This window comes from Emys orbicularis, chromosome 1 (genome assembly GCF_028017835.1).
Source record: "Emys orbicularis isolate rEmyOrb1 chromosome 1, rEmyOrb1.hap1, whole genome shotgun sequence".
Lineage (NCBI taxonomy): Eukaryota > Metazoa > Chordata > Testudines > Emydidae > Emys > Emys orbicularis.
The window spans coordinates 254,780,485-254,805,023 of record NC_088683.1 but is presented as its reverse complement, the minus strand read 5'-3'; the positions used below and the strand labels follow the sequence as shown (position 1 = coordinate 254,805,023).

General features: G+C 42.3%; 1 protein-coding gene across 1 annotated transcript in view; it reads right to left on the bottom strand.

The window, feature by feature from the left end:
- Positions 1-24,539, bottom strand: part of CCDC138 (coiled-coil domain containing 138) — a 53,376-nt gene that overhangs the window by 6,393 nt on the left and 22,444 nt on the right. The window contains exon 13 of the mRNA XM_065415251.1: positions 13,681-13,857. Within this exon, the coding sequence (XP_065271323.1) occupies positions 13,681-13,857 (177 nt within the window). The remainder of the gene's footprint in view (positions 1-13,680; positions 13,858-24,539) is intronic.

The following is a 24,539-nucleotide window of genomic DNA, read 5'->3' as shown; positions in this document are numbered from 1 at the left end:
ATAGGCTAATAGAGTGGAAGAGTAACAGAAACCCTCCTCGTTTACAGGACCCATGAAGAGGTAGATGAAAGGATTAATTCATGTAATTCTGCTTTGAAAGTATCATTTCACTGGATTCCTACCCTTGGGTTTCCCTACAGTGAAACAGGCTGACATCCTTTAGCTGTCAATGAATTTTGGCTCTTTAAGACTCCCCTTTAGGTCAGACATTTTTAATTCCCTTGATGAGCCTGACACAGAGAAGTTCCTAAATTGCAAAAGTAATGTGTACAAATATTTATGATAGGATCATCAGAAAAAATCAACAATTGAAAGGACAGTGAAAAGGTGAGTAGAAATCAAAGGTATCTTCAGAGAAGCAAAATTACAAGCGGGTAATTCTCTCTCTCTCTCAAGTTACCATTATTATGTTATGGTAGTGCTTAGGGTCCCCAGTCAAGAATCAGGGCCCTAGTGATTGAGACATTGCACAAAGTTCCCCTGCCTCAGAGAGCTCACAATCTAGGTTTGTGACAAGACATAACAGAAGAATAAAACAGGCAAATGTGGAGCAGAGGAATAGGGCTGGGTTTCTATTAAAGAGTAGATAAACTCTCAGATTCTCCAATCACACAGGAGGAAAAAATACTGTATGAGGCAGGTTCACATCCCAGGAGAATCATGGAGTCATCCAAAATTCCCATCCACAACAGGAGATGGGAGGGCTAGAGGGGAATTTTGAATAGGAGATGAACAGAGGTAAGAATGTATATTCCTCTATATGAAGATAATATGGTTTGTAATACAAGGCAAAATTTAAAAAAAAGGAAATTCAGGCTCTGGAACATACACTTGTAAAGTGTCTGAAGACTTTACTATACCGGACATCATAACAAGACAGCAGAAAGCCAGTTTCATAAAGATCTACAAAAACACCTCCTGGAGGAAAATATATAGTTCAGGAAAGGAATATCATTCCAGCACACAATTCAACACCCAACACAATCTGACAAAGGTAACCTGGGTTCCAACGTGAAAACAATTTTCATTTTCTAAGGTAATTGTGTCCAGAGAGGAACAGCTATAGACCATTTCTGTCAGGTATCGAGCAATGTCACTATCCATCTGATTCTGTCCTTAATGTGACTGTCCAGGTCGACCATATACCCAAGGTGTACCTCTAGTCTTTCTACAGGTACTTTACTTTTGAGACAATAGGGATCATTGTGGAAAAAAAATTGAAATCAAGATCTCAGGGCCATGTAATTTGAGGCAGACAGATCCTGAGTAGATCTACGCAGGAAATTCTTTTTCCATCCTGCTAAAGTGTTCACGATTTTAAAAAGTTTTCCTATTGAGCACTGAGACAAAACCAAAACAATGTGCATTTTCTGAAAAAACAGAGGAAGAGAACCCCAGAACAATCAGCAGCCTAGAGATTAGCGCTCTCATCTCAAGTGGGAGACCCAAGTCCCAGCTCTGAATCTCCCATATCCTAGGTGAGTACCCTGAGCACCAGAAGGTTGGCTATTCTGGGGTCTCAGTTTCTCCTGTTAGAAGTGTTCCACTTTGAATAAATAATTAAATACCCATTTGGCCAGAGAGAGAAATTGACTCTACAGCCTGTGGGTTATGGCACTCGCCTGGGATGTGGGAGAGCCAGGTTCAAGTCCCTAACCACCAGGCTATTAGCTATTCTGGGATGGGGGGGAAAGCGTGTCTCTTTGACCAGAAATTTCATCCTGGACCCGATAAACCCTTCCTGCTGAAAGTTCAGTTGAAACTGTTACAGTCCCATGAAAAATTTTGATTGTAACAAATTGGCACTTTTCAACAAAAATATTCTGTCAAAAAATTCATGACCAGCTCTATTCCTGAGGACTGCTCATGGATGTATATGCTACTCTTAAAATTAGTAATATGGGATTACAGAGACAAGGTGGGTGAAGTAATATCTTATATTGGACCAACTTCTGTTGGTGAGAGAGACAAGCTTTCAAGCTACAGAGGGAGCTCTGTGGGACCGACAATAGCTACAACACTGCATATAATATGGAACTGACATATAGAATTATACCGAAGGTCCTTAATCTAGCCAAGAAAAATATTTAGTTGAAACATTGCAGTTGTTATAGAGATATGGCAAAATATTAAATCTGGAAAGAAAGATCATCTATCCCAGAAATCCTAGTAACACTGTAAAGATCATGGCTAAGGTGAGTCTAACTTGTTAAATTCTTAAAGATGGGCCCCAAGATTACAGATGTAGCCTCATTCTCAGACAGATGTGTGCAATCGATGTACACTGCTAGCATATTTGCAAGGAGCTTAAAGTGAGCAAAGGAAAGGGAAGCTCACCTAGCATACTGAAAGAACTAATCTCCCAGAGGATTTCAGTTCAACTACTGTACTCTTGTCACATAAGCCACTTCTAGGAATTTTGACCTAGAAAGGTACTAACTTTTCTCTTGAGCAAAAATGCTTAACAGATTGTGTTAGTTACTAGGCAGCAATTGAAGCAAGACCAATTGAAATTCTTATAGTGTCCCAGGGACGCAAGAAATGAGTACACATTTTCAAGTTATGATAAGGAAAGCAGCCCTCCCAGTCTACGTTACACCAATGAAGAAGTGATGTGAATTATTTTATAATAATGGGAAGCTGAAGAATACCTTGTTTACCAAGGGAGTTACTCCTAAGAACAGGTAACAGGAAGGTGCGGCAGGAAAGCTAGTGAAAACACAGTAAGTATTATCAAATATAGATGAATAAGACCACTAGCATCCACAAACTAATTTATAAACAAAGTTTGTTTAAATAAATATGTCTTCAGACAAGAGAAAATAAAGTGAGTATAAAGACATTTGTGAGATGACATATGCCTTCAAGCTCAGATTGAATGCATTTTGTGCAGATGATGGTGGCAAGCTCTCCCCACTGACCTGAAGATAATCGGAGTCACCTCTAAATACATTATTATTAGTAGTAGTAGTATTGCTGTAGCACCAGAAAGCCCTAGTTACGGATCAGAGCCCTATTGTGCTAGGCGCCATACAGAAAGACATTCCTTGCCTCAAACTGCTTACAAACAAAAAGTAATTGATCCCCAATTTGAGACACCAAGGAAGCACACCTCTGCAGACACACACAGTACCCTACTTAACCGGCTCTGTACTCACAGGATATAAAGCCAGGGAAATCTTCTTACGACCTCCCTATGTTATTCCTTTTGAAATAAAATTTAATTTTAAAGAAAAAAAGAGTTAATATTTTGATAAAGTTTATAACACAGAATATAAGGCATAAGTTAAAAATACTATAGAAAAGATTGACTACTTTAATAAAATAGAACCACCATCAAAGTGGAAAGAATTGCTCGGTTTCACAGAATATAATTAGCTGGAAGTAGAGCAATCAAAAATAGTTTATAAAAAAAATTCTCTTAAAATACATAAACTAAGTTTACAAAATCTCTTAGTAACTTCTTCTGGAAGGATACTACTGTAAATTGTTAGAAAGCCCATGTTAATGTAATACATTTAAATGCACATTTATCTGAAAAATAATTGTGGAGGTGAACAAGTGCTTCTAAAAATATTTGAAAAAATTCTATTTTGGTGGTCTGTGGTTGTAGTAATTATATTTAATTTTTCTTGTAAATTTTTGGTGATTATGAAGTCTACATCTGTCATGTCAGGAATTTTGTACAAGTTATAATATTCTGTACAAGCCTGCACAGGCATCCTTAGAAATTTGTACCAACTTGCATTAGTAGTTCAGTTTCAAAAGTACACTGCAATAGACAATAAGCAATTAATTATTGTGATCAGTCACCAACAGTCATCAAATCTCACAGGCTGTTATTGTCTTTAAAAAAAACTCCCTTTTAAAAACTTAGGTATACGTCATTTTCGAAAATGAACACAGACAGAAAGCATATTTGTGAGAGTCTCATGCTGAATAATTAAACAGTAGGGGTTTTGCCTCCACTTCATGTGGAGATGTAACGTTTACTAGCATCAGTGGCTAATGTACATACACACCAACGGGAGGGAGAAGAGATGGCAGCAATGCAAGTGAGTGACAGAGTACTGACAACATGACTGACCATTTGGAGAAGTCCCTCACTATGATTATGGAACAGCAAAGAACTTAGGAGGAAATGAAATTGTTTCCCTGTTGCATACAGTCACCTGCAGTAATTTATTTATAAAAGAGAGGGGAACAACTTGCTAAGTTAAGTTCCTGTATCTTATTGATGAATGACAACAGTTGTTTGGAACCAGTATTTAAAATGTATCTGATGTAGTATTGCTTAATTATTATTTTTATTGTTGTAGTGCCCAAACTTTGCTAGGTGGTTTCCACACCTGAGAAAAGTAGTTCCTGCATGATAGAGCAAACAATCAAAAAAGCCAGAGACAGATGCCTATTTGATGAAAACAAAGAAGCAGGAGCTCGAAGCCTCCATCTCTGTGATCTTTGCCTCCTAAATACCACCCTGTACCGGAAACCTACTGACCGCTACACTTACCTACATGCCTCCAGCTTCCATCCAGGACACACCACACGATCCATTGTCTACAGCCAAGCTCTAAGATATAACCGCATTTGCTCCAATCCCTCAGATAGAGACAAGCACCTACAAGATCTCTATCAAGCATTCTTAAAACTACAATACCCACCTGCTGAAGTGAAAAAACAGATTGACAGAGCCAGACGAGTACCCAGAAGTCACCTCCTACAAGACAGGGCCAACAAAGAAAATAACAGAACACCACTAGCTGTCACCTTCAGCCCCCAACTAAAACCTCTCCAGCGCATCATCAGAGATCTACAACCTATCCTGAAAGATGATCCTTTACTCTCACAGATCTTGGGAGACAGACCTGTCCTCGCTTACAGACAACCCCCCAACCTAAAGCAAATACTCACCAGCAACCACACATCACTGAACAAAAACACTGACCCAGGAACCTATCCTTGTAACAAAGCCCGATGCCAACTCTGTCCACATATCTATTCAAGTGACACCATCATAGGGCCTAATCACATCAGCCATACCATCAGGGGCTCGTTCACCTGCACATCTACCAATGTGATATATGCCATCATGTGCCAGCAATGCCCCTCTGCCATGTACATTGGCCAAACCGGACAGTCTCTACGCAAAAGAATTAATGGACACAAATCTGACATCAGGAATCATAATACTCAAAAACCAGTGGGAGAACACTTTAACCTGTCTGGCCATTCTTTGACAGACCTGCGGGTGGCTATCTTAAAACAGAAAAACTTCAAAAACAGACTCCAACGAGAGACTGCTGAGCTGGAATTGATATGCAAACTAGACACAATCAACTCAGGGCTAAATAGGGATTGGGAATGGCTGAGCCATTACAAACATTGAATCTATCTCCCCTTGTAAGTATTCTCACACTTGCTTCTTATCAAACTGTCTGTACTGGGCTATCTTGATTATCACTTCAAAAGTTTTTTTCTCTTATTTAATTGGCCTCTCAGACTTGGTAAGACAACTCCCACCTGTTCATGCTCTCTGTATGTGTGTATATATATATATCTCCTCAATATATGTTTCACTCTATATGCATCCGAAGAAGTGGGTTGTAGCCCACGAAAGCTTATGCTCTAATAAATTTGTTAGTCTCTAAGGTGCCACAAGTACTCCTGTTATTTTTGCGGATACAGACTAACACGGCTGCTACTCTGAAACCTGTCATTAGACTGGTCTGGCTGTCAAAAAAAGAAATACTACCGCTTGGTTGTGGCTGAGCATGATATTTGGTCCTTCTTGTAGATGGTGCAAAGAGAGCCCTAAGAATTTCAAAACAGTTTTAGAATCCTGTCAGGTGTAAAGTGCTTTATCTGTCTTGTATGAAAATAAATCAGGTACCTCGAAAGTGGGGTCTTCATTTGTTTGTTGTACTGTACCTCCAGAGGCCTGCCGCCAAGAAGAACCGTTCATGGTGACAGCTGTCACCATGGATCTGGCTGCCAAATCTGCCACATCCAGTGATGTCTGCAGTGCTGAACAAGCAACCAATTGGTGGTCTATAACCAAGGCTCAGAACTGCTCTTTAGAGCTCCCCAGAAGTTTGTCTGTAAACTAAGAGATTGCCCACCAGTTGATACAGTTGTATCTGGACAGTAAGACCTGATAGTTAGCTATGAAGTTGTAATCCTAATGTGAAAAAATTCTTCTTCCCAAACAGATACAGTTTCTTTGCATGTTTTCCTTTGGAGGTGGCTTTAGACTGTCCCTGGAGACCCCTCTCATTCACAGTGCCCCTACCTGTGACCCTAGCATGGGACACATATAGAAATGTTCAACCCTCCCCCGGACAGAACTTGGTATTTCTGTTCAATGAGTTTGGCCACTGGTGGAATGGATGAGGGGGTCTGGCACGGAGTCTTAATAGGCTGCATGATACCCATGTCCATCAACAATGCTATCTTTCCTGTTGTAGCTAGGTGGAGAATATCAATAACCTTATGGCTGCTCTCTTCTACAAGCTTAACTTGTTTTTCAAGCGAAGCTGCCATCCATCTAAGGAGCTTTTGGTATACTTTGAAATCATCCAGTACCAGGGATGACGTCTCCAGTAGCAGGGCCTCATCCAGTGATGAGGACAAAGCATTAAGAGGGGGCACTGGAGAGACTTTCTAAGGCTGATCCTGCAGTACTGAGACAGCGTGCTGTTCCACCAACTGTTGGGGTAGACTTGGTGATGCCAATCTCCAAGGTCGGTCAGTACCACCACCACTACCTGTCTCTAGGTATCAGTGGGAGAGACTTCCCTCCTGGCTTTTGTGACTTTACAAGGGGGTGGAGAAGGTGACCTGGAAGCTAGAGGTGCCCCTCATGGCATCCAATATGACCACTGAGGGGGTCAGAATGGTACTGGACCCCAGGAATGCCAGGTCCAAGTCTCCCAGTTCTGTGCTCTGCCCCTGTCTGAGATCACTTGTGGAACTGAAAGCATGATCTAGAGGATGCCCCACTGTGTCTGTAACATGTAATCAGCAAGCCATCTTTAGACTCCAAGACAGACCTGGGGTAGTCTGAAGCCCACAGCAGTGTGGTACTGGGGGTTGTCTTTGGAGACTGGGATCTGGATCAGTGCTGGGTTCGAAGCATCAAAGGAAGCATGGATGACTTCCTGACTGCTGGTACCGTACAACAAATCAGCACTGGTGCCGAGGTCAAGTGTGGTATAGAGCTGGACAGTGGTGGAGCCACTGTGAAATGTACCATAGCTAAGACATGTAGTACCTGCGGCGGTGCCAAATGAGAGTCCTTACCCTGAACAAGAGGTGACAAACCGTGTTATTGAGAGATTCTAAAGGTCTCTGCTGCAGCATAAGCTTCTAGTGTTGTCAGTAAAGAGAGACACGGTTGCTCCACCAAGATCAGAGAAGACTGACCCAATGTCTCTGCTAGAGCAAGAGCTAGTCTCGATGGCCCCTGAAAGGACACCAGAGTCAACAGCTCAACGTCAAGAGACACAGCATGAGCTAGTATTTGAGAACAGTAAACTGAAGGGCGCACTTTACTGTCGGTACCGGAGGAGCTTTCTGAGGAGGAATGTCTCCTTTGAGACTCTGACGAATCTGATACTGACTTCTTATGCTTCTGAAGCTGAGAAAGCTCAGAAGCTCTGAGCCTCCCAAAAGGCAGCTCTGGCAACAATGAACTCCTGCATCCATCAATGCGTAAAGCAGGGGAAGTACTTCTGGAAGAAGTCTTTGACGAGGCCCCTTTTGGAGAATTAGGGCAGCCTCCATGAGAAAATACCAGGATCATTCGTCTATAAAGGGGAAGGAGAGTGGGTCGTGAAATGGACAAGTGCAACATCTCGAAGGTCAGTAACTGTTTTTTTCTTCTCTGAGCGATTGCACATGTCCATTCTACTTCAAGTGACTCGCAAGCAGTCTGGGGGTGGATTTTCTAATCTACTCGAAGAGTGACTGAAGGACTACTCATCCGAACTTGGCATTATCTCTGGAATGCTGAGGTATAGCATAAATTGTAAAAGTATGTACCGACAACCAAATTGCTGCTCTACAAATACCTGTTATAGGTACTTAAGGCAGAAGCTTAAGGAAGCTGCTTGAGATCTTGTAGTGTGCCCTACTACTCTACCCGGAGGGGTTACATTAACAATGTCATAGCACAGATACATTTAGGAGGAAATCCAGGATGAGATTCTCTGAGTCAAGACAAGAACGCTTTGCACCCTGTCTGCAATTGCCATGAATGGCTGGGAGGATGACCTAAACAATCTAGTTCTGTTCAAATAAAAAGTTACTGCTCTTCTAACATCCACGGTATGAAGTCTCCTTCCTTATGAGAATGGGGCTTAGGAAAAAGTTGATAAGTATATCACTTGATTGAGGTGGAATCCCAACACTACTTTAGTCAAAAAAATTTGATGCAGATGTAAGTACTTTGTCCTTATAAAAGATTGTATAGGGAGCATGAGCTACCAACGCTCATAATTCTGCCTCTCTTTCTTGCAGAGGTAATGGCTACCAAAAAATGCTACTTTCACGAGTCGATGGAGTCAAGAGCAGGTAGCCATCAGTTTAAAGAGTGGACCCATCAAACTTTGTTAGCAGTTTCCCCCCTTTTTTCTAGGGTGGTCAGACTGCTTAAGCATGAAATGCAGGTATCGTTGGTACGACTGAGGGCAGAATTGTTTCTTTTTACGGAATAGAGTGTAAAATCCCAGTGTTTTCAATGTAGCCTTCAAGTCTTTTGAGACTGTGAAACTTCTCATCAGTCTGCTGAGAGAATAGGATTGAACCTTCCCAGGGGAAATCCTGAATAGTCTGCTGGACCTCCCATGGAAGACTCAAGGCTTGACCCATGAACAACTACACATCATTACTGCAGCTCTGGTTGCTGAATCTACCTCATCGAATGCATCTTGAGGGGCGGGGGGACAGAGAGAGAGGTCCTACCCACGAGTTTGCCCTCTTCCAAGATGGCCCAGGATGCTTTCCTGGCATCCTCTGGTAACTTGTCAATTAACTTGAGAACACTGCCCTACAGAGAAAAATCATATCTGGCCAGCAAGGCTTGCTGATCAGATATATGAAACTGCAGGCTAGCAGTAGAATATATCTTACCAAAAAGGTTGAGTCTTTTTGCATCTTTATCCTTTGGGGTAGACGATGGCCGTCCCTGACATGCTCTTTCATTTACTGTCGAATCAACCAAAGAACCTGGCAAGGGATGAGTGTAGAAAGGTTCAGAGCCCTGAGAAGGGGCATGGTACCTGCACTTAGTTCTCGTGGCTGTCAGCAGCAGAGACAATGGCATTTGCCACAGTAATCTTGTGGGCTCTGGTATGACTTCATTTATAGGTAGAGTCACACTGGAAGGTCTAGCTGACCCCAGTATGTCTCCCAGTCTGTGAGAACTCTCTTGAACTACCTCAACCTGGATGTCAAGCTCATTAGGAGCTCTTGGTAGGCCTGGTAGTCATCCTGAAGAGAGGAGGAATTCCGAGACACCACTACCTCATCAATCAGGTGATGAGGAGGAGGTGTGCAAAGAAGGTTGAGCAGGAGCTTTCTATACCTCCCCAGATGGAAATTGTGGTATGTAATGTTCCTGCTTGCTACTGACATTGGTACCACAGGTAACCTTGAAATTCCACATGTGAACTATCCTGACGTCTGCTTGGGGATCTGGAGGGCAGAGGAACTGGGGAGAATCTGGTGGTGGGGAGGAACCCCAACTGTTTCAATACGGCCATTGGTAGGATACAGGACCCCTATCTCTATCAGCCCAAGGATGTGTGTCCCTGGACCACCACGGGAGCTCTTCTGGATACCAGGAGTGGAATCTTCACAATGAAGTTGAATGATGCCTTCTATCCTGGAAGCGAGAGCCAAAGGAACCTACATCAGGCACCAAAGAAGAGTCACGTAGCCAGGGAGGTGTGGTACCATGTGGTATCGTGGACAGGTGCCATGCCTCTGGAGACACTGATACCAGGGACAACATACTGAGTTTGCATCTGGATGGCACCAGGCAAGGCACCAAGGATTGGACCTTACTGATAGGTAAGCCAGATGAAGTCTGAAGATCAATCGGTACAGGATGTATCTTGCATATAGCATGGTAGGTCCTCAAGGAGAGTCACATTGGGGACCACTGTCAAATCTGTAGGGACTTCAAGCCCCAGACAGGACAGAATCATACAACTATAGGACTGGAAGGGACCTCATGAAGTCCTCAAATACAGCCGTCTGCTCTGAGGCAGGACCAGTAAACCTAGAACATCCCTGACAGGTGTTTTGTCTAACCTGTTCTTAAAAATCTCCAATGACGGGCACTCCACATCCTCCCTTTGAAGCCTATTCCGGAGCTTAACTATCCTTATCGTTAGAAAGTTTTTCCTCATATCTAACCTAAATCTCCCTTGCTGCAGATTAAGCCCCCCCGTTACTACTTGTCCTACATTCAGTGGAGTTCAATGGAGAACAATTGATCACTTTCCTCTTTATAACAGCCCTTAACATATATGAAGACTTATCAGTTCCCCCCAGTTTTCTTTTCTCAAGACTAAACATGACCAATTTTTTTAACCTTTCCTCCTTGGTCAGGTTTTCTAAACCTTTTACCACTTTTGTTGCTCTCCTCTGGACTCTCCAATTTGCTCATATCTTTTCTAAGGGCTGGTCTACACGGGGGGGGGGGGGGGGGGGGAATCGATCTAAGATACGCAACTTCAGCTACGTGAATAGCGTAGCTGAAGTCGAAGTATCTTAGATCAATTTAACTCAGGTCCTCACGGCGCGGGATCGATGGCCGCGGCTCCCCCGTTGACTCTGCTACCGCCTCTCGCTCTGGTGGAGTTCCGGAGTCGACGGGGAGCGCGTTTGGGGATCGATTTATCGCGTCTAAGACGAAACGTGATAGATCGATTACTACCTGCCGATCCGGCGGGTAGTGAAGACATACCCTAAAGGTTGGTGCCCACAATTGGGCACAGCACTCCAGCTGAGGCCTCTCCAGTGGTGAGTGAGTGAGACAGTTACCTCCTGTGTCTTACATTTGTGTTAATATATCCCAGATTGATATTATCCTTTTTTCCAACTGCACCACATTGTTGACTCTGATTCAATTTGTGATCCACTATAACTTCTAGATTCTTTTCCCAGAACAGGTGGAAACCAACACTCTAAATAAAAGTTAAGTAAAATAACAAATGAAATTTACTCCAAAATTCTAACTAACTAGAGACAAGTACACTAACTACATACAAAAAAAAATAGATTTTCTGAAAGGGAGAACACTTGCAGAGCAAAGCAACATGCTCTGACTACCAGTCACGAGCAGTAAGAAGCAACTGAGGGAGGCTGAGGATGGGTCATGCAACAGCACGAGACAGCAAAGGGTGCATGCACTGCCATGACAGATATCATTAAGGGAAATATCTCTGGCTCTGGTGCACTGGGCATATACATACCTGAAATGTGCAATCACTCAAAGAAGAACCTTAACTCTTCCCCCACAAACACTACCAGCTGTCAAAATCTTTAACCACTCTTCTGAATACAACTCCTTATCAAACTATCCTCTCCCAACACAACCAACAACTACTTCACCGAACATCTACAACTATTAGTGTTGGGGAAAATAATTTAGTAAAGGGTGTAGGCCTTACTGGAGCCCTAGTAGGCCTGGTTAAAAGTATGAACCAAGGCTGTGAGCCAAAGTAGGCCTTATCAGAACAGCAAGGCTAGGTATCAGCTAATCAAGTACATTCCTAAAGGGATGATACAGGAAGTCACAGATCCCTTGTGAGATAAGGAGGGAATGACAGGATAATGGAGGAGGATGTTTTGTTCAAACTATCAGATACAAGGTACAAGAATGGTAGCTAACAACATCTGGAGTGTAATAAGTAACTTGTTTGTACCAATGTGTAAAAGAAAAAGTCATAGGAGGGGCAGTTTTTGTATTGGCCTATCAAACAATATTATGTTGATTGAGCCGAAAACCTTGTCACAGACATACATATGTTAGTGAACCTGCTTGGTATGAGGGGCCCTAGTACCGTGCTTTGAAGACAATAAACCTGGCCAGTCCTTTGTCACTGAACGGAGCTTGTGGTCTTTCTTTATGAGTAATGTCAAGGTCTGCTGAATCAACATTAGCTGCAAGCTATACTGGTGCAGCAAACACCGGAGCTTCAGAAATAACACTGCAACACTAGCAGCACAGGGGTGTGAAGAAGGGAAGGATGGGAGGGTTGAAGAGAGAGGGGTAGAGTTAAAATCAGGTGAACACATGTGACATTCATCTCATTAGGCTATTTGATGCTGTTCAGCCTTCCACCAGTAATATTTTTAAGAGTATCTTTTTTAAGGCAGAGCAAACAGTCCCGTTTCCACCAGCACAAACAAAGATACAATGGGGAGTTTGGTTTGAAATTTAAGTTCTTGGAGAAACCAAAACAGTTAAGTATGTAAAAATGCCCAGCTGACTACCTTCAATATTTCTAACCCAGTGGCATTCCCCTCTTGGTCTAAAAACCCAGACATTTTTACAAATCAAAAAGGGTTTATGTACCAGGGATCCCCCGATACAGCATCTGACCCATCCTCTGCCTCAGTTTCCCCTTCCTGAACCCACCAATAACTGCTCATAAGCTCTCGTTTGTTGAGAAACACCCTTTCTTGGGGTCAGTTTTATTAAAATAATATCACAGTTCAATGTCAACTTAAATTAAAAACAGACTTTCTCCAACTATACATTTCCTTAGTCCCTTGTTCAATAGTTCTTTTCCAAAACCCAGGTCCTGCTGTTTGGTGCTTCCTAAAGCCTCTTTCACTTAAGGGTTCTGCCCTTGTCCCACACATGCCTGGCACAGAAGGCCTCTTTCTCCAGGTCCTCTCTAACCCTTGGTCTCCTGCAGAAGCCTTCCTGCAGGTTTCTCATCCTCTGAGTAACCTTTCATATAGGGAAGCAGTGCCTCTTATCTGAGCATCAGGGGATCATCTGATCGCTAACCTCAACACCAATCACTTGGGGATGCAGTTTAAAAGTGGCACAGGTAAGGCTGAGCCCCACCCCCCCTTAAAGGGCCAGGTCATCCAGTAACAGTAAACAAAAACAAAACGTCACCAAGCCATCTAGAAAAGTCACTTTTACTTATTAGAAATGGAAAAACTGAGCAGCATCAGCTACTCACTCAAATTATAAAGAGAGTTCATACAAGAGCCTGGCTATTTTCATGTCTCCACCTGATGGCAGAAGGACTTGCATCCAATGTCTGTTCTAGCATAGACTGACTTCAGAGAAACTAGAAATGTGCCCATCACCTACAGGAGCAATGGAAAAACCTTAAAATGAGTTGCAAAATGTAACAGGGATAAATCAGAAAACAGATCTGACAATATGCTGCATATATTTAAGAAATAAAAAAAAATCCCAAAAGAATTGACTTATACATAAAGAATGAGAAACAGCTAACTCATGCAGCTAGGGAACAGCTTCACAACTGCTGTATTTATATGACAAAAAGATAAGTACTACTTGCTACTACATATTACATCAGAAAGAAAGTACAGATTGTTTTTCACTTGGGATTTAAGTTTCATTGCATTTGTTTTTCATTTAATAATCCTATATTTTTATTGTTTAAAATTAAGCGAATTTACCAGATTCCATTGTCATCTGAAGTAAACCATCAATGGCATTGGAAAGCAGACCTCTACTGGATAGTCTTAAGTGACTTAATATAACAGGCAGAGATTGGTACTCCAAAAACAAGGCCTTCCCTTCATCTGTCTTCAAATCCACGCAAAGGGAATCAAATGCCTGAGCCAGATAATCAGCTGAAAGAGACATTAAAATGCAAACAATTTTATAATCACAGTTCTAATGTCTGATCTATAAAGTTTAGTATAAATAGTTACTTTGAGATTAATAATTATACAGCTATAAAAAATGTAACAAAATTAGAAGATTAAATGGATCAAGATATTAAGGTTTAAATTGTTAGACCTTTATTTTAATATTTCCTATATTTCTAATTGACGATTTACTGTGCTTTGGTTTAAAGTAGGGAACAGGGAAGTTGGGGGCAGCCCACATTTTTTAAAAGTATGACTTATAAAGGTTAGATTTAAGTATTTTGCTCAAGAGATGAAGTGAGCCCTCTCCTGCACTCAATAAAGCTTTATAATCCAGGTTAAAATGAACAGAAATGCTTATTTCTATACTGCATGAATGATGAATGCAGAAATTCAATTTTATTCTCAATATCATATTATTCCCAATATTAACAAGAAACAGATCTACAGAATCAGTGAAATCCCAATCCCTATTGCTATGAACATTATTTTTTTTCACATCACTGAATACTTCAAGGTGTAACACTGTTTGCTTTATGGCTTTGAAACATAGAAACATGCTGCACTGGTTTTGAATTCTGAGTTAGTCTATCTCCCCAGCTTTGTTTCCTCTCCTCCTACAAGTTTCTCAGCAAGTGCTACATAAATTCCAATAAATACAAATTTTAACTAGTTTCATGATCCAACTTCAATTTTTTTTTATACAAATTAAACCATGAAAGGGAAGGACAAGGCTAGGATAACTTTAAAGCCTGCTTATGTACAAATCTATTGTTTACTTTTCTTCAAATTTTACATGTATGATACATAAAATATTTAAGACATACTGCGCCAATTTCCTAAAAATACACATGAATGTTGAAGATAAAAATAGTCAGAAAGTGACACAATTGTGACTTTTGTTCTTGTATTGTATTCTAGTTCCAGCAGTAATTAAATGGACAACCTGAACTTCTCTCATACCTATTAGGGCCTTTATTCAGGACAGTACTTATGCACACGCAACTTTAATACACAAAGTAGTCCACTGACTTCAAAGGGATGACTCATGTGCTTGAAGTTAGTCACATGCTTTTGTATCTTACTAAATTACGGCTGTAGATACATTAGAGGGTTTTTTCCTCTGAAGTGTGGTATAATGAATAAACCTGCCTAGCCTGAGACTATGTGTTCCTCAACATTTGGGAGACATCTACTAATGTGCTCAGAGATGAAGGAGAAAAGAGTAAATGGGAATGCAGTAGTTGGATAAAGACAAAGATCGCAACTACTGCATTCCCATTTACTTTCACGAGGATTTGCTCGGAGGAGAAGTTTAATCTTTCAGTTTATATGCTGATTACCACTCTACAGTATATTAAAATATACAGGGACTTGAGACTCACAGTTAAATAATAAACTCATTTAAGTGCCTTAAATAACCACAGGTCCTATATTTCAGATCTCCCTATTTCAAATTCCTATTTAGGAATAAAAACACACTACTCAGTTACAGGATGAAATAATTAAATATAATGGAGCCATTCTGTAGTAAGAAAAGTTTAGTTACAGTGCCACCTCCTGGATTTACGACACTTTAGATGAAAAAAGTAATCTTACTGAAGCTCTTGCATTATGAATAGAAGAAAATCAGTGCTTTACTTTCAATGTGTGATCAAAATTCGTATGCAGTAATTTCACGAATGTGCTTTTTATTATTGCAGATCATACTTAACCATAGCATATAAACTAACAGTAAAAATCAATAATGAGAAGCTAAAAAGTTTTACCATTGTAAGTATTGGCTTTAGCTGTTTAGCTTGATTAATGAGTCTTAGTATGGCAACTATTCATGTTGGGGTTTGTTTGTTTTTTTAATATCAGGAGGGACCTCTTATCAATGTGATTCTCATTTTAAGAATATATTTCACATTAGTCTATTAGATAGAATAACATTCTTCTAATTATTAGAACCTGTATCTGTTTTAAAAACTTCAAAAACCAAACCTAAGACACACCTTTATCAGGAATTTTAGTCTTAAAACAAATATAATAGCACAAGCAGTGACAGGGTAAACTTCCACATGATGTCACACTAATGTGATTCCTACCTTGTCTGGAGAGATTGCATCTGTAAATACGAAAGCACAGTTCAATCTCCAGAGTTATTTAATCCTTAGCCTCCCTGATTAGGCTGCCAATGATAAAAGTGGTAGTAGTCTTGTGATGTGGACATCTGCCTACTGAGAACTGGCCTGAAATCACTAACACATTTCACGGAAGCCACTGAATAGCCACCCAATAGATCTCAGGGTAGATGGTGAACAAAAGTTGACATTGGGGATGGATTTATATTGGCAGCCGAAAGGTGAAAATCTCTATAGCGCATTACCAGTTCTCCAAAATACATAGTCCCCCTGTCCCTCTATTCTCTATAACAGATGTTTTAAAATTTGGAAACATTCTACAAAACAAAGAATGGGTTTTATTTGCACAATCCACATTTAAAATCAGGAGTCAAAGAATAGGTGGTAGTACTCTCTCAAGCTCTATCAACTAATCCTTTTCTCCAGATGCTCAGATAATGATGAACACCATCTCAACGCATAGATGAAACAGAACAAGGATAAATTTAAACAATTAGCAATTTAACAGTAAATTAAATTACCCCAATGGTGTAAACCTGCAAGGGATGTCAATAGCAGAAACATGGCATACCCTCCATCTAGGGATGAATGTCCCCATAGGGGACCTCAAATTCACTGAACTGGGTGTCTCAGATTCAAGTGCTCTGTCTCTCTCTTGCCCCAATACTGGATACGCTGGGCGGCTCAGGTCCCCTTGTGTGGAAGGGCAGGAGGAAGGAAGGTGTATTAATTTAGATGGAATATATGGGCCAAAAGTGTTAACATAACCCAGTGATTGTCCAACATTAAACGGTGTTAAACAAGGTTTGGGGTTTGGTGTACAGAGATCTCAGCTTGCTTAGTACCATGGCAAACACACCATTAAAAATCCTTTTAACATTTTATTAAAGATACAGAAAAAGAAGGAAAAACAATTAAAGCATTTTAAATGTAAAATATTAAATTAGGTTTTCATTATAACAACATCCCTTGTTCCCCTTAGCTGAAGAGAATTTTTAGGAGGAAAAATCCTCATTTGACAGTCTCTTAGATGGTATCAAAGATGGTAATAACTGTCTTTTTTGGGGAAAAGAAAGTAAGTTAGTTGAGATGAGCTGGAGTGAAGCCACATGCAAAAAGTGGGGAGAAAAGAACAGCAGAGATTGAAATTCAGCTTTGGTCTCCGATATTGACTCTCACTTTGAATCTCACTACTGCAAAAACACTGTCTTATTAGCCACTCCGAGACCAACTTAAACCAGCATTGGGGTGTTTAGGGCATTGCTTTTAGCTACCTCTTTCTGGTCAGAGGCTTACAGAGCTGTAGTAATGAATACAGTCTTGGCTGGCTAAACCAGACTCCTAGTAAAGAGAAGGAAAAAGCCGAGGGATAGGAAAGGTAAGAAATAAGGTAGGGAAGGAAAAGGATGCACGGGGAATGGGGAGGTCACAAAGTCTCACATCCCACGGTGTTTGGGATTCAGCTGGAGCCAGCAGAGGTGCCGATGTCATCTGGGTCCCTCTCTCTGGCCCAGTCTGGTCAGGATATCTCTCAGGATTAGGACAAAGAAGGTCTGTGGTCCCAGGAAATGGTGGGGGTGGCAGCCATGATGGTGAAGCTCCCTCTGATAGCCCATTTTTCTCCGAAAGTCTCTTTCTTTAAGGACCCTACAAACGAGTGGTGGGTGGAACAGGGTAAATTTGTAGGCCCAGTTATCACAACATGGGGTGTGTGTCCTGCCCAGGGGTAGATTATCCTTTCCTTGGCTGTTGCGAGGGCTAGGTTGATCCCGGACAGGATTCTCCCTTCCATGAGCAGCGGCTCCTTCTTCCTGGTCACAGAGGGCATTGTGGTGCTCCAGAGCAGCTACAGGAAGGTAGCAACCACTCTCAATACTTCCTCCTAATGATATATGCCTGGAAACTCCTCTGGCTTCCCACTTAGAGGAAAAGGACTCTGGCAATGGCGCCTCCTCCTGCTCTCTTTCAATAGTGGTGCTGCTCCCCCTGCTAACAGCTGCTTGAAAGTACAGTTACTTAACCTATAGTAATTGGTTCTTCAAGATGTGTGGTCCACAGAGATTCCACTCTTAGCACTCATGCAACCTATGCACGCGAGACTGGATTCCTGTTGGCTACGAGTGTTCATTGGAGCTGTGCCCTAAGCTGCCAGAGCTCTAGTAGAATGAGCTCTCTTGTGGCTAGAAAGATCTCTTCTAACTAACTCATAAGTTCTTGTGTAGTCAGAAACCCACCTGGATAGCCTCTGAGTGGATACAGGTTGGCTCCTGACCTTGTAAACAAAAGTCATGAATAGCCTAGGTGTGCTCCTGGATGATTTTGTTCTATCTAAATAAATTGAATTCTGATACCACCTTAGGCAGGAATTTAGGGGAAAATCTAAGAGTAACCCTGTACTTCTGAAACGCTATAGAGGGTGCCAGATACGAGAGCCATGAATCTCTTCTACCCTCCTAGCTGACAAAATGGCCACCAGGAAAGGAATTTTCATGGACAGGTGGCAAAGGGAACAAGATGTTATGGTCTCAAAAGGGGAACCTGTCGACGCTGCTTATACTATACTTGGGTTCCAAGAGGGAGGTGGGCTTCTGAATGGAGGGGGGGGGGGGGGAAATGAGACCCTTCAGGAAATGTATTACTGTTTGGTGGGAATAGGAGTTTAATTCACATATTGCTGCCAGATGGACTCTTATATTGATGGAAAACCCAGATTGCTTCAGGGCTAACAAAAAGTCCAGTATTGATTAAACTGGTACTATCAGGGAGAAATTGGGTGCTGAGATGCCAAAATAGAAAAGCTCTTCCATTTAGCTCTATAAGTCAGTCTGGTTGAAGGTTTCTTTATCCAGAGTAGAACGTTCTGAACCTCTGCAGATGTCATCCAGCCCACACCCAGGCCGTCAGGTGTAAAGATTTTGGACCAGATAGAGGAGCTGACCACTGTTCTGAGAGACTGTCAGGCAAATGGGTAAGATGGCTATGTTGGTAGGTTTAGAAGATCTGAATACCAGAACCGCCATGTCCATGCGGGGGCTACAATGCTCATTTGCTCTATATCTTGCTTCAGTTTCCTCGGGACGCTAGGAATCATGAGGATCAATGGAAACATGAACATCAAACACACTGTCCAAAGGATGAGGAAGATGTCTATTAGTGAGCTGAGCTTGTGCTCCTCTTGGAGCAGAATGTCTGATATTTGTTGTAGTTTGCTGTGAGCAGGTCTAAATTTGGGAACCCCCATTTGAAGAAAATGTTCTGTACGACTGTGTCTTTGAGAGACCACTTGTGGTTTTCAAAAGTCTCTTCTGAAATGATATCCCAGTATGTTCTGAAGACCAGGAGGATGTAGGACTATTGGTGTGACAATGTAGAATGCACCACTCCTATAGATGTATGGCCTTCTGACAGAGGTAGTGATGACCTTGCTTCCCCCCTTGCCTATTGATATAGTGCACTGCTGTGGTGTGGTCTGCCAGCACCTGAATTATTGTTCCCGAAGAGTAGACCAAAAGCCTTGCATGCCAGGTGGATGGCTCTGAGCTCTAAAATATGCGTGTGTGTGCGCGGACCATCATACCTGAATAGTCAAATGATCCAGATGAGATCCCTACCCAAGTAGGGGCATCTGTTATCACAATCTTTACAGGCAGGGGTATGGAAAAGGGAACTCTAACTCTGCTGCACAGATGAAGTGGTCTCTATATGAGTTTAACAAGGAGAGGACTTTTTGCAGGACTGCTATCATCATGGATTCATAGAAATGTAGAGCTGGAGAGGTCATCTAGTTTAACACCCTGTGCTGAGACATGACCAAGTACGCCTAGACCATCCTTGACAGGTGTTTGTCTAACCTGATCTTAAACACCTCCAATGGATGAAGATTCTACAAATTTTCTTGGTAACTTAGTCCAGTGCTTAACTATCCCTATAGTTAGAAAGCTTTTACTAGTATCCAACCTAAATCTCCCTTGCTGCAGATTAAGTCCATTATTTCTTGCCCTACTTTCAGTGGACATGGAGAGCAACGGATTACCGTCTTCTTTGTAACAGTCCTTAACATATCTGCAGACTTATCAGGTCCCCACTCAGTCTTATTTTCTCAAGACTAAACATGCCCATTTTGTATTTGTTCATTTGATTTTTCCTTCCTAAATGTAGTACTTTATATCTGGCTTTACTGTTGATTTAAGACCAATACTCCTATTTATCAAGGTAATTTTAATTTCTAATCCTATGCTCCAAAGTGCTTACCACTTCTTCCAGCATGGTGTTATCCACATATTTTATAAGCTCCACTTCATTATCCCAGTCATTAATGAAAATTCTGACTAGTGCCAGACGCAGGACAGATCCCTGCAGAACTTCACTGATATGTCCTCCCAATTTGATAGCAAACCATTGATAGCTACTCTGAATAGTTTTTCAATCGTTTGTGCACCAACCTTACAATAATTACAGCTAGACCACATTTCTCTAGTTTGCTTATAAGAATGTCATGTGGAACTGTGTCAAAAGCCTTACTAAAATCAGGTCCACTGCTTCCCTCATCCACTAGGCCAAATACATACACTGTCTGCTGGGTCGATACACTGATCTCCATCATCTTTGCATGGATCAAAGGTGAAGTCTGTCATGCTGTGTGACAAACTCACATGACAACGTATCCTAGAAGTCTGAGACACGTTCTTGGGTGGGGCTGAAGTTGACTGATGAGGTCCAATATTGCCTGAAACCTTCTCTGTGGAAAGCTCGAGCTGTTTTGGAGTCTGAACATTACTCCCAATAACTCTATTTTCTGCTTCAAAATCAGTGTGGATTTTGTCTCTGTTGACCTTGAGACCTAACGAGATGAAGAGTTTTAGGATTGTCTGTACTGGGTTGGTCGCCTGTTGTGGTGATCTTCCTCACATTAGCCAGACATCGAAGGTAACAATATACCTGGATTCCTTTTGTTTTTAGGTGAGTTTTCACTACCAACAGATACTTGGTGAAAATCCTTGGAGCTGTACAAAAGCCAAAGGGCTGGGACTCTGTACCAGTAGTGTGATGTTCCTACCAGATATCTCAGGTATTTCCAGTGGAGATGTGAAAATAGACATCTTGTGGGTCAAGAGCCATGAACCAGTCCATAGGATCTAATGAAGGGATTAAAGAACCTAGGGTTACCATTCTGAACTTAAAACAATGGATGAAAGTGTTGAGACATCAAACATCAAGGAGGGGTCTCCAGCACCCTTTCTTCTTTGGAATTAAGAAGGAGTGGGAGCAAAAGCCCTGGTGCCTGAACTCCAAGGACACAAGTAGGAACAATAGAAGTTGTAAAAGGGACTCCACCTCCTGCTTCAGTTGTCTCTCATGAGAAGGGTCTCTGAAAAGGGATGGGAAATGGGAGAGGGGATTGAAAGGAATTGAGGCAAATGTGCCGCCAGATCAGGCATGCTGCAGCAACTCACCTGCAATGACTCATCCCTCCAACAGAGCCTGCAGTGACTCAGCCCTCAGGCATGCTGCAGCAACCTATCCCTGAGCAGGGCTTGGGTCAGATGACCCCTAGGTACAGGTGTTTCACTGACCCCGCCAGAGCTGCAAGTTAGTAGTACTGTTGCACAGACCCAGCCTGGAAACCTCCTCCTGCCTCACAGTGTAGCAGACTCCCTAGGCTTCCAGCCTGCCTTTGATGCAGTTCCTGTTCCTGTCCCAGCCTGCCCAAGCCTTACTCTAGCTCTGTTACTGACCTGCTCCAGCCCTGCATCCACCTCCTGACCCCCAGACTCACAACTAGGCTTCAACCCTTAGCCTGCACCTGGACTCCAACTACAATACTAATTTGGCTTGTCTATGGACTCTGACCTCAGCTCTGACCCATGGCCTGTCCCTAGACCCCGGTTTCACCATTGCTCTTGGCCTGGCAGCCAACTTTGACCATCTCTCTTAACCACCAGCCTGACTGCCTGGAACTAGAGCCTGATAGGGACTGAAAGTGAATGGGATACCCGTTGGTCACAATCTCAAGAACCCACCAGATTGAGGTAATGCCAAAGATGTTGGGGGGAGAGAGAGACTAGAGCAGAAAAGATCCTGTAGAAATCCAAGCAGACTGACATTCGTGTCAAACCTGCTGCCCATTTGAAACACCTTACTATGGGCAGCCAAGGACAAAAGAAAGGGTCACCTCCGGTGAAGTCTCTGCCTCTTCTTCAGTGGCTCAGAAGACCTTGCTGGATGAACATAGTCTTGTGTCAAGTAGTGCTGCCTTAAACATGTTTGGTGTCATGGTTGCTTCCCTTTCTGAGTTGGGATACAAAATCCCAAGCAGCATAGGATAGTTCTGGAATCTTTTAAAGTATGGATGGCTTCATCAGTTCCCCTACTGAAGAAGTCAATTCCCTCAAAATGGGAGGTCCTAAATTGTCACCTTGCCTCCCTAGAAATACTGAATGACTGGGGAGCCATGGCAACCTTCTCATGGGTATTGTAGAGGCCTCTGTTCGCACCAGTCAGACATGTTCAACAGTCTGTAGTGCTGTCCAAGCTGTCAGTTGGCTCTCCGACATAAGAGATTTAAGCTCTGCTTGGTGCTCCTATCAACAAAACTAGATTTGTCCTATTTTAAGAAATCCTACCTTGAGAGCGCGCACAGTAATATGCTAGCCTCATTTGCACTTCTGAATGAGTAGATCTTCCAGCCAAAAAGATTCAATGTTTTTTTTCTTTTTCAGTGGGGACAGATTTCAGAGGACTTTGCTGCTTTGTCCTCTCCCGTATACAGCTTGCACAAGTAGAGAGACAGGTGCAGGATGTGAGGAAAAAAAAAATATTCCAATCCTTTTGCAGGGACTTGAAGTCTTCTGTCTCTTCTCAGAACCAGGCTAAGACAGAAGCAGGCAAATGACAGATGGAAATGACAAGCTCCTGCAGGGCATCAATTATTGCCATGGTTAACCTCCCTGGTGTTGCAAAGCATAATATGTTCAAGAACTTGTGTTGTTTCTCTAGCATAATCTTAAGGGGAATATCGTCATGCATTTTATTAAGTCTTGGAGAACCCTGAATACATCTAGAGAGGCCAGTGTAGGTGGGATCATGGCCTCACTGGGACAAGGAGGAAAATTCAGCCCGAACTTGATGCTCTTCCTCTAGAGAATGTTTTGGTTTTTTTACGTTCTCCTCCTCTGGTCTTTTCAGCAGCTGTGGTTGGAGCAACAGAGTTGCCAAAGGGAGACCTAGCCCTGGACACAGTGGAGGAGGCAGGTTTCCTGAAACAGTGTTGAACATCTGAAGGGGGTGGTCCAGTATGGTCAAGAAATGAATTAATATGGGTAGGATTAGTGCAGTGGAGGGCACATTGGGGGGATACCTAATTGGGTGACCCCTCTGAGATCCTGACCTCTTTCTAGCTCCTTTGAAATTCTTCCCTGGAATCTGTCTCAGATTCTCACTGAGCTATCCTGGGGGAAGATAAAAGGCAAGCGGATGATGATTCTCTGCTGTGCTCAACAGTAGAGGAGAAAAAAAGGGTTTGCCTCTTCTAGGAGAAAGGCAGTCCTATCAGGTATAACCTGTATATAGATTACGTTGGTATAGGAGATACCTCTCTGGCCAAGCATGGTGGCTGTACTTCAGGGAACTATGTACTGACCTTCCTAAGTATCTCCAGCAGAGTTGACTTGGATACTGGGCCCACTGAGAGGTTGCTTAGTACCATCTGTTGTTTTGGTGCTAAGGTAGCCGGGACCAATGTATCAGGTACTGTAGAGTTAGTCAATACTAAGAAATGGAAAACTGCTACTTCTGAGGATGTAGTTAGTGCAGAGGCACTAGATATCAAAGTGCTCTGTACCATATTCGGTACCATAGGCAGCTCTGCCCTTAGATTTAGATGGTATCATATGAGCTGCCTTAGAAATTGGTATTGGAATGGGCCTTCTTGCTCTTATGACCCTTTGCCAACTGAGCCCAGGGTAAGTCATAATGACTTTTCCGCCTCTTGCTAAGTGCCAGGAAAGTTGACCTAGGCTCATCTTTGCAGTGGTGCTCCTTACTGCACATGAAAGATGTCAACGCTAATGTACCAGCAGATGAAGGAGGCCTCTACAAGGAAGCCACCCAAAATCGAGTCGCAGCTCATGGAGGTCAGAGATGGACTGACACTGACATTGAGGATTCTCTGAAGATCTCCTTAAGTCTGAGGAGACCTGCATCGACTTCTCCAGCAGGAATAATTTCAGCCTCACCTCCATTGCTCTCTCTGTGCTTGGAGAAAGAGCAACACAAGGAACAATGTTCCAGAATGTGTCCTTCACCAAGACATATCGAGCATTGAGCGTGACCATCGTTGATGGGTATCACAGTGTCACATGAAAGACAGGTCTTAAACCTTAGTGACTTAACTTCTGCCATGATCCTCGTACTCCTGTATGTGGGTGTAGGGCTAGATTATCAGAAACTTACTGATTGACTATGCTAAATATAATACAGTCTTGTTTTTTAATAGACCAACAGACAAAAGAAAACAATTACTCTAACACTAATACTAAA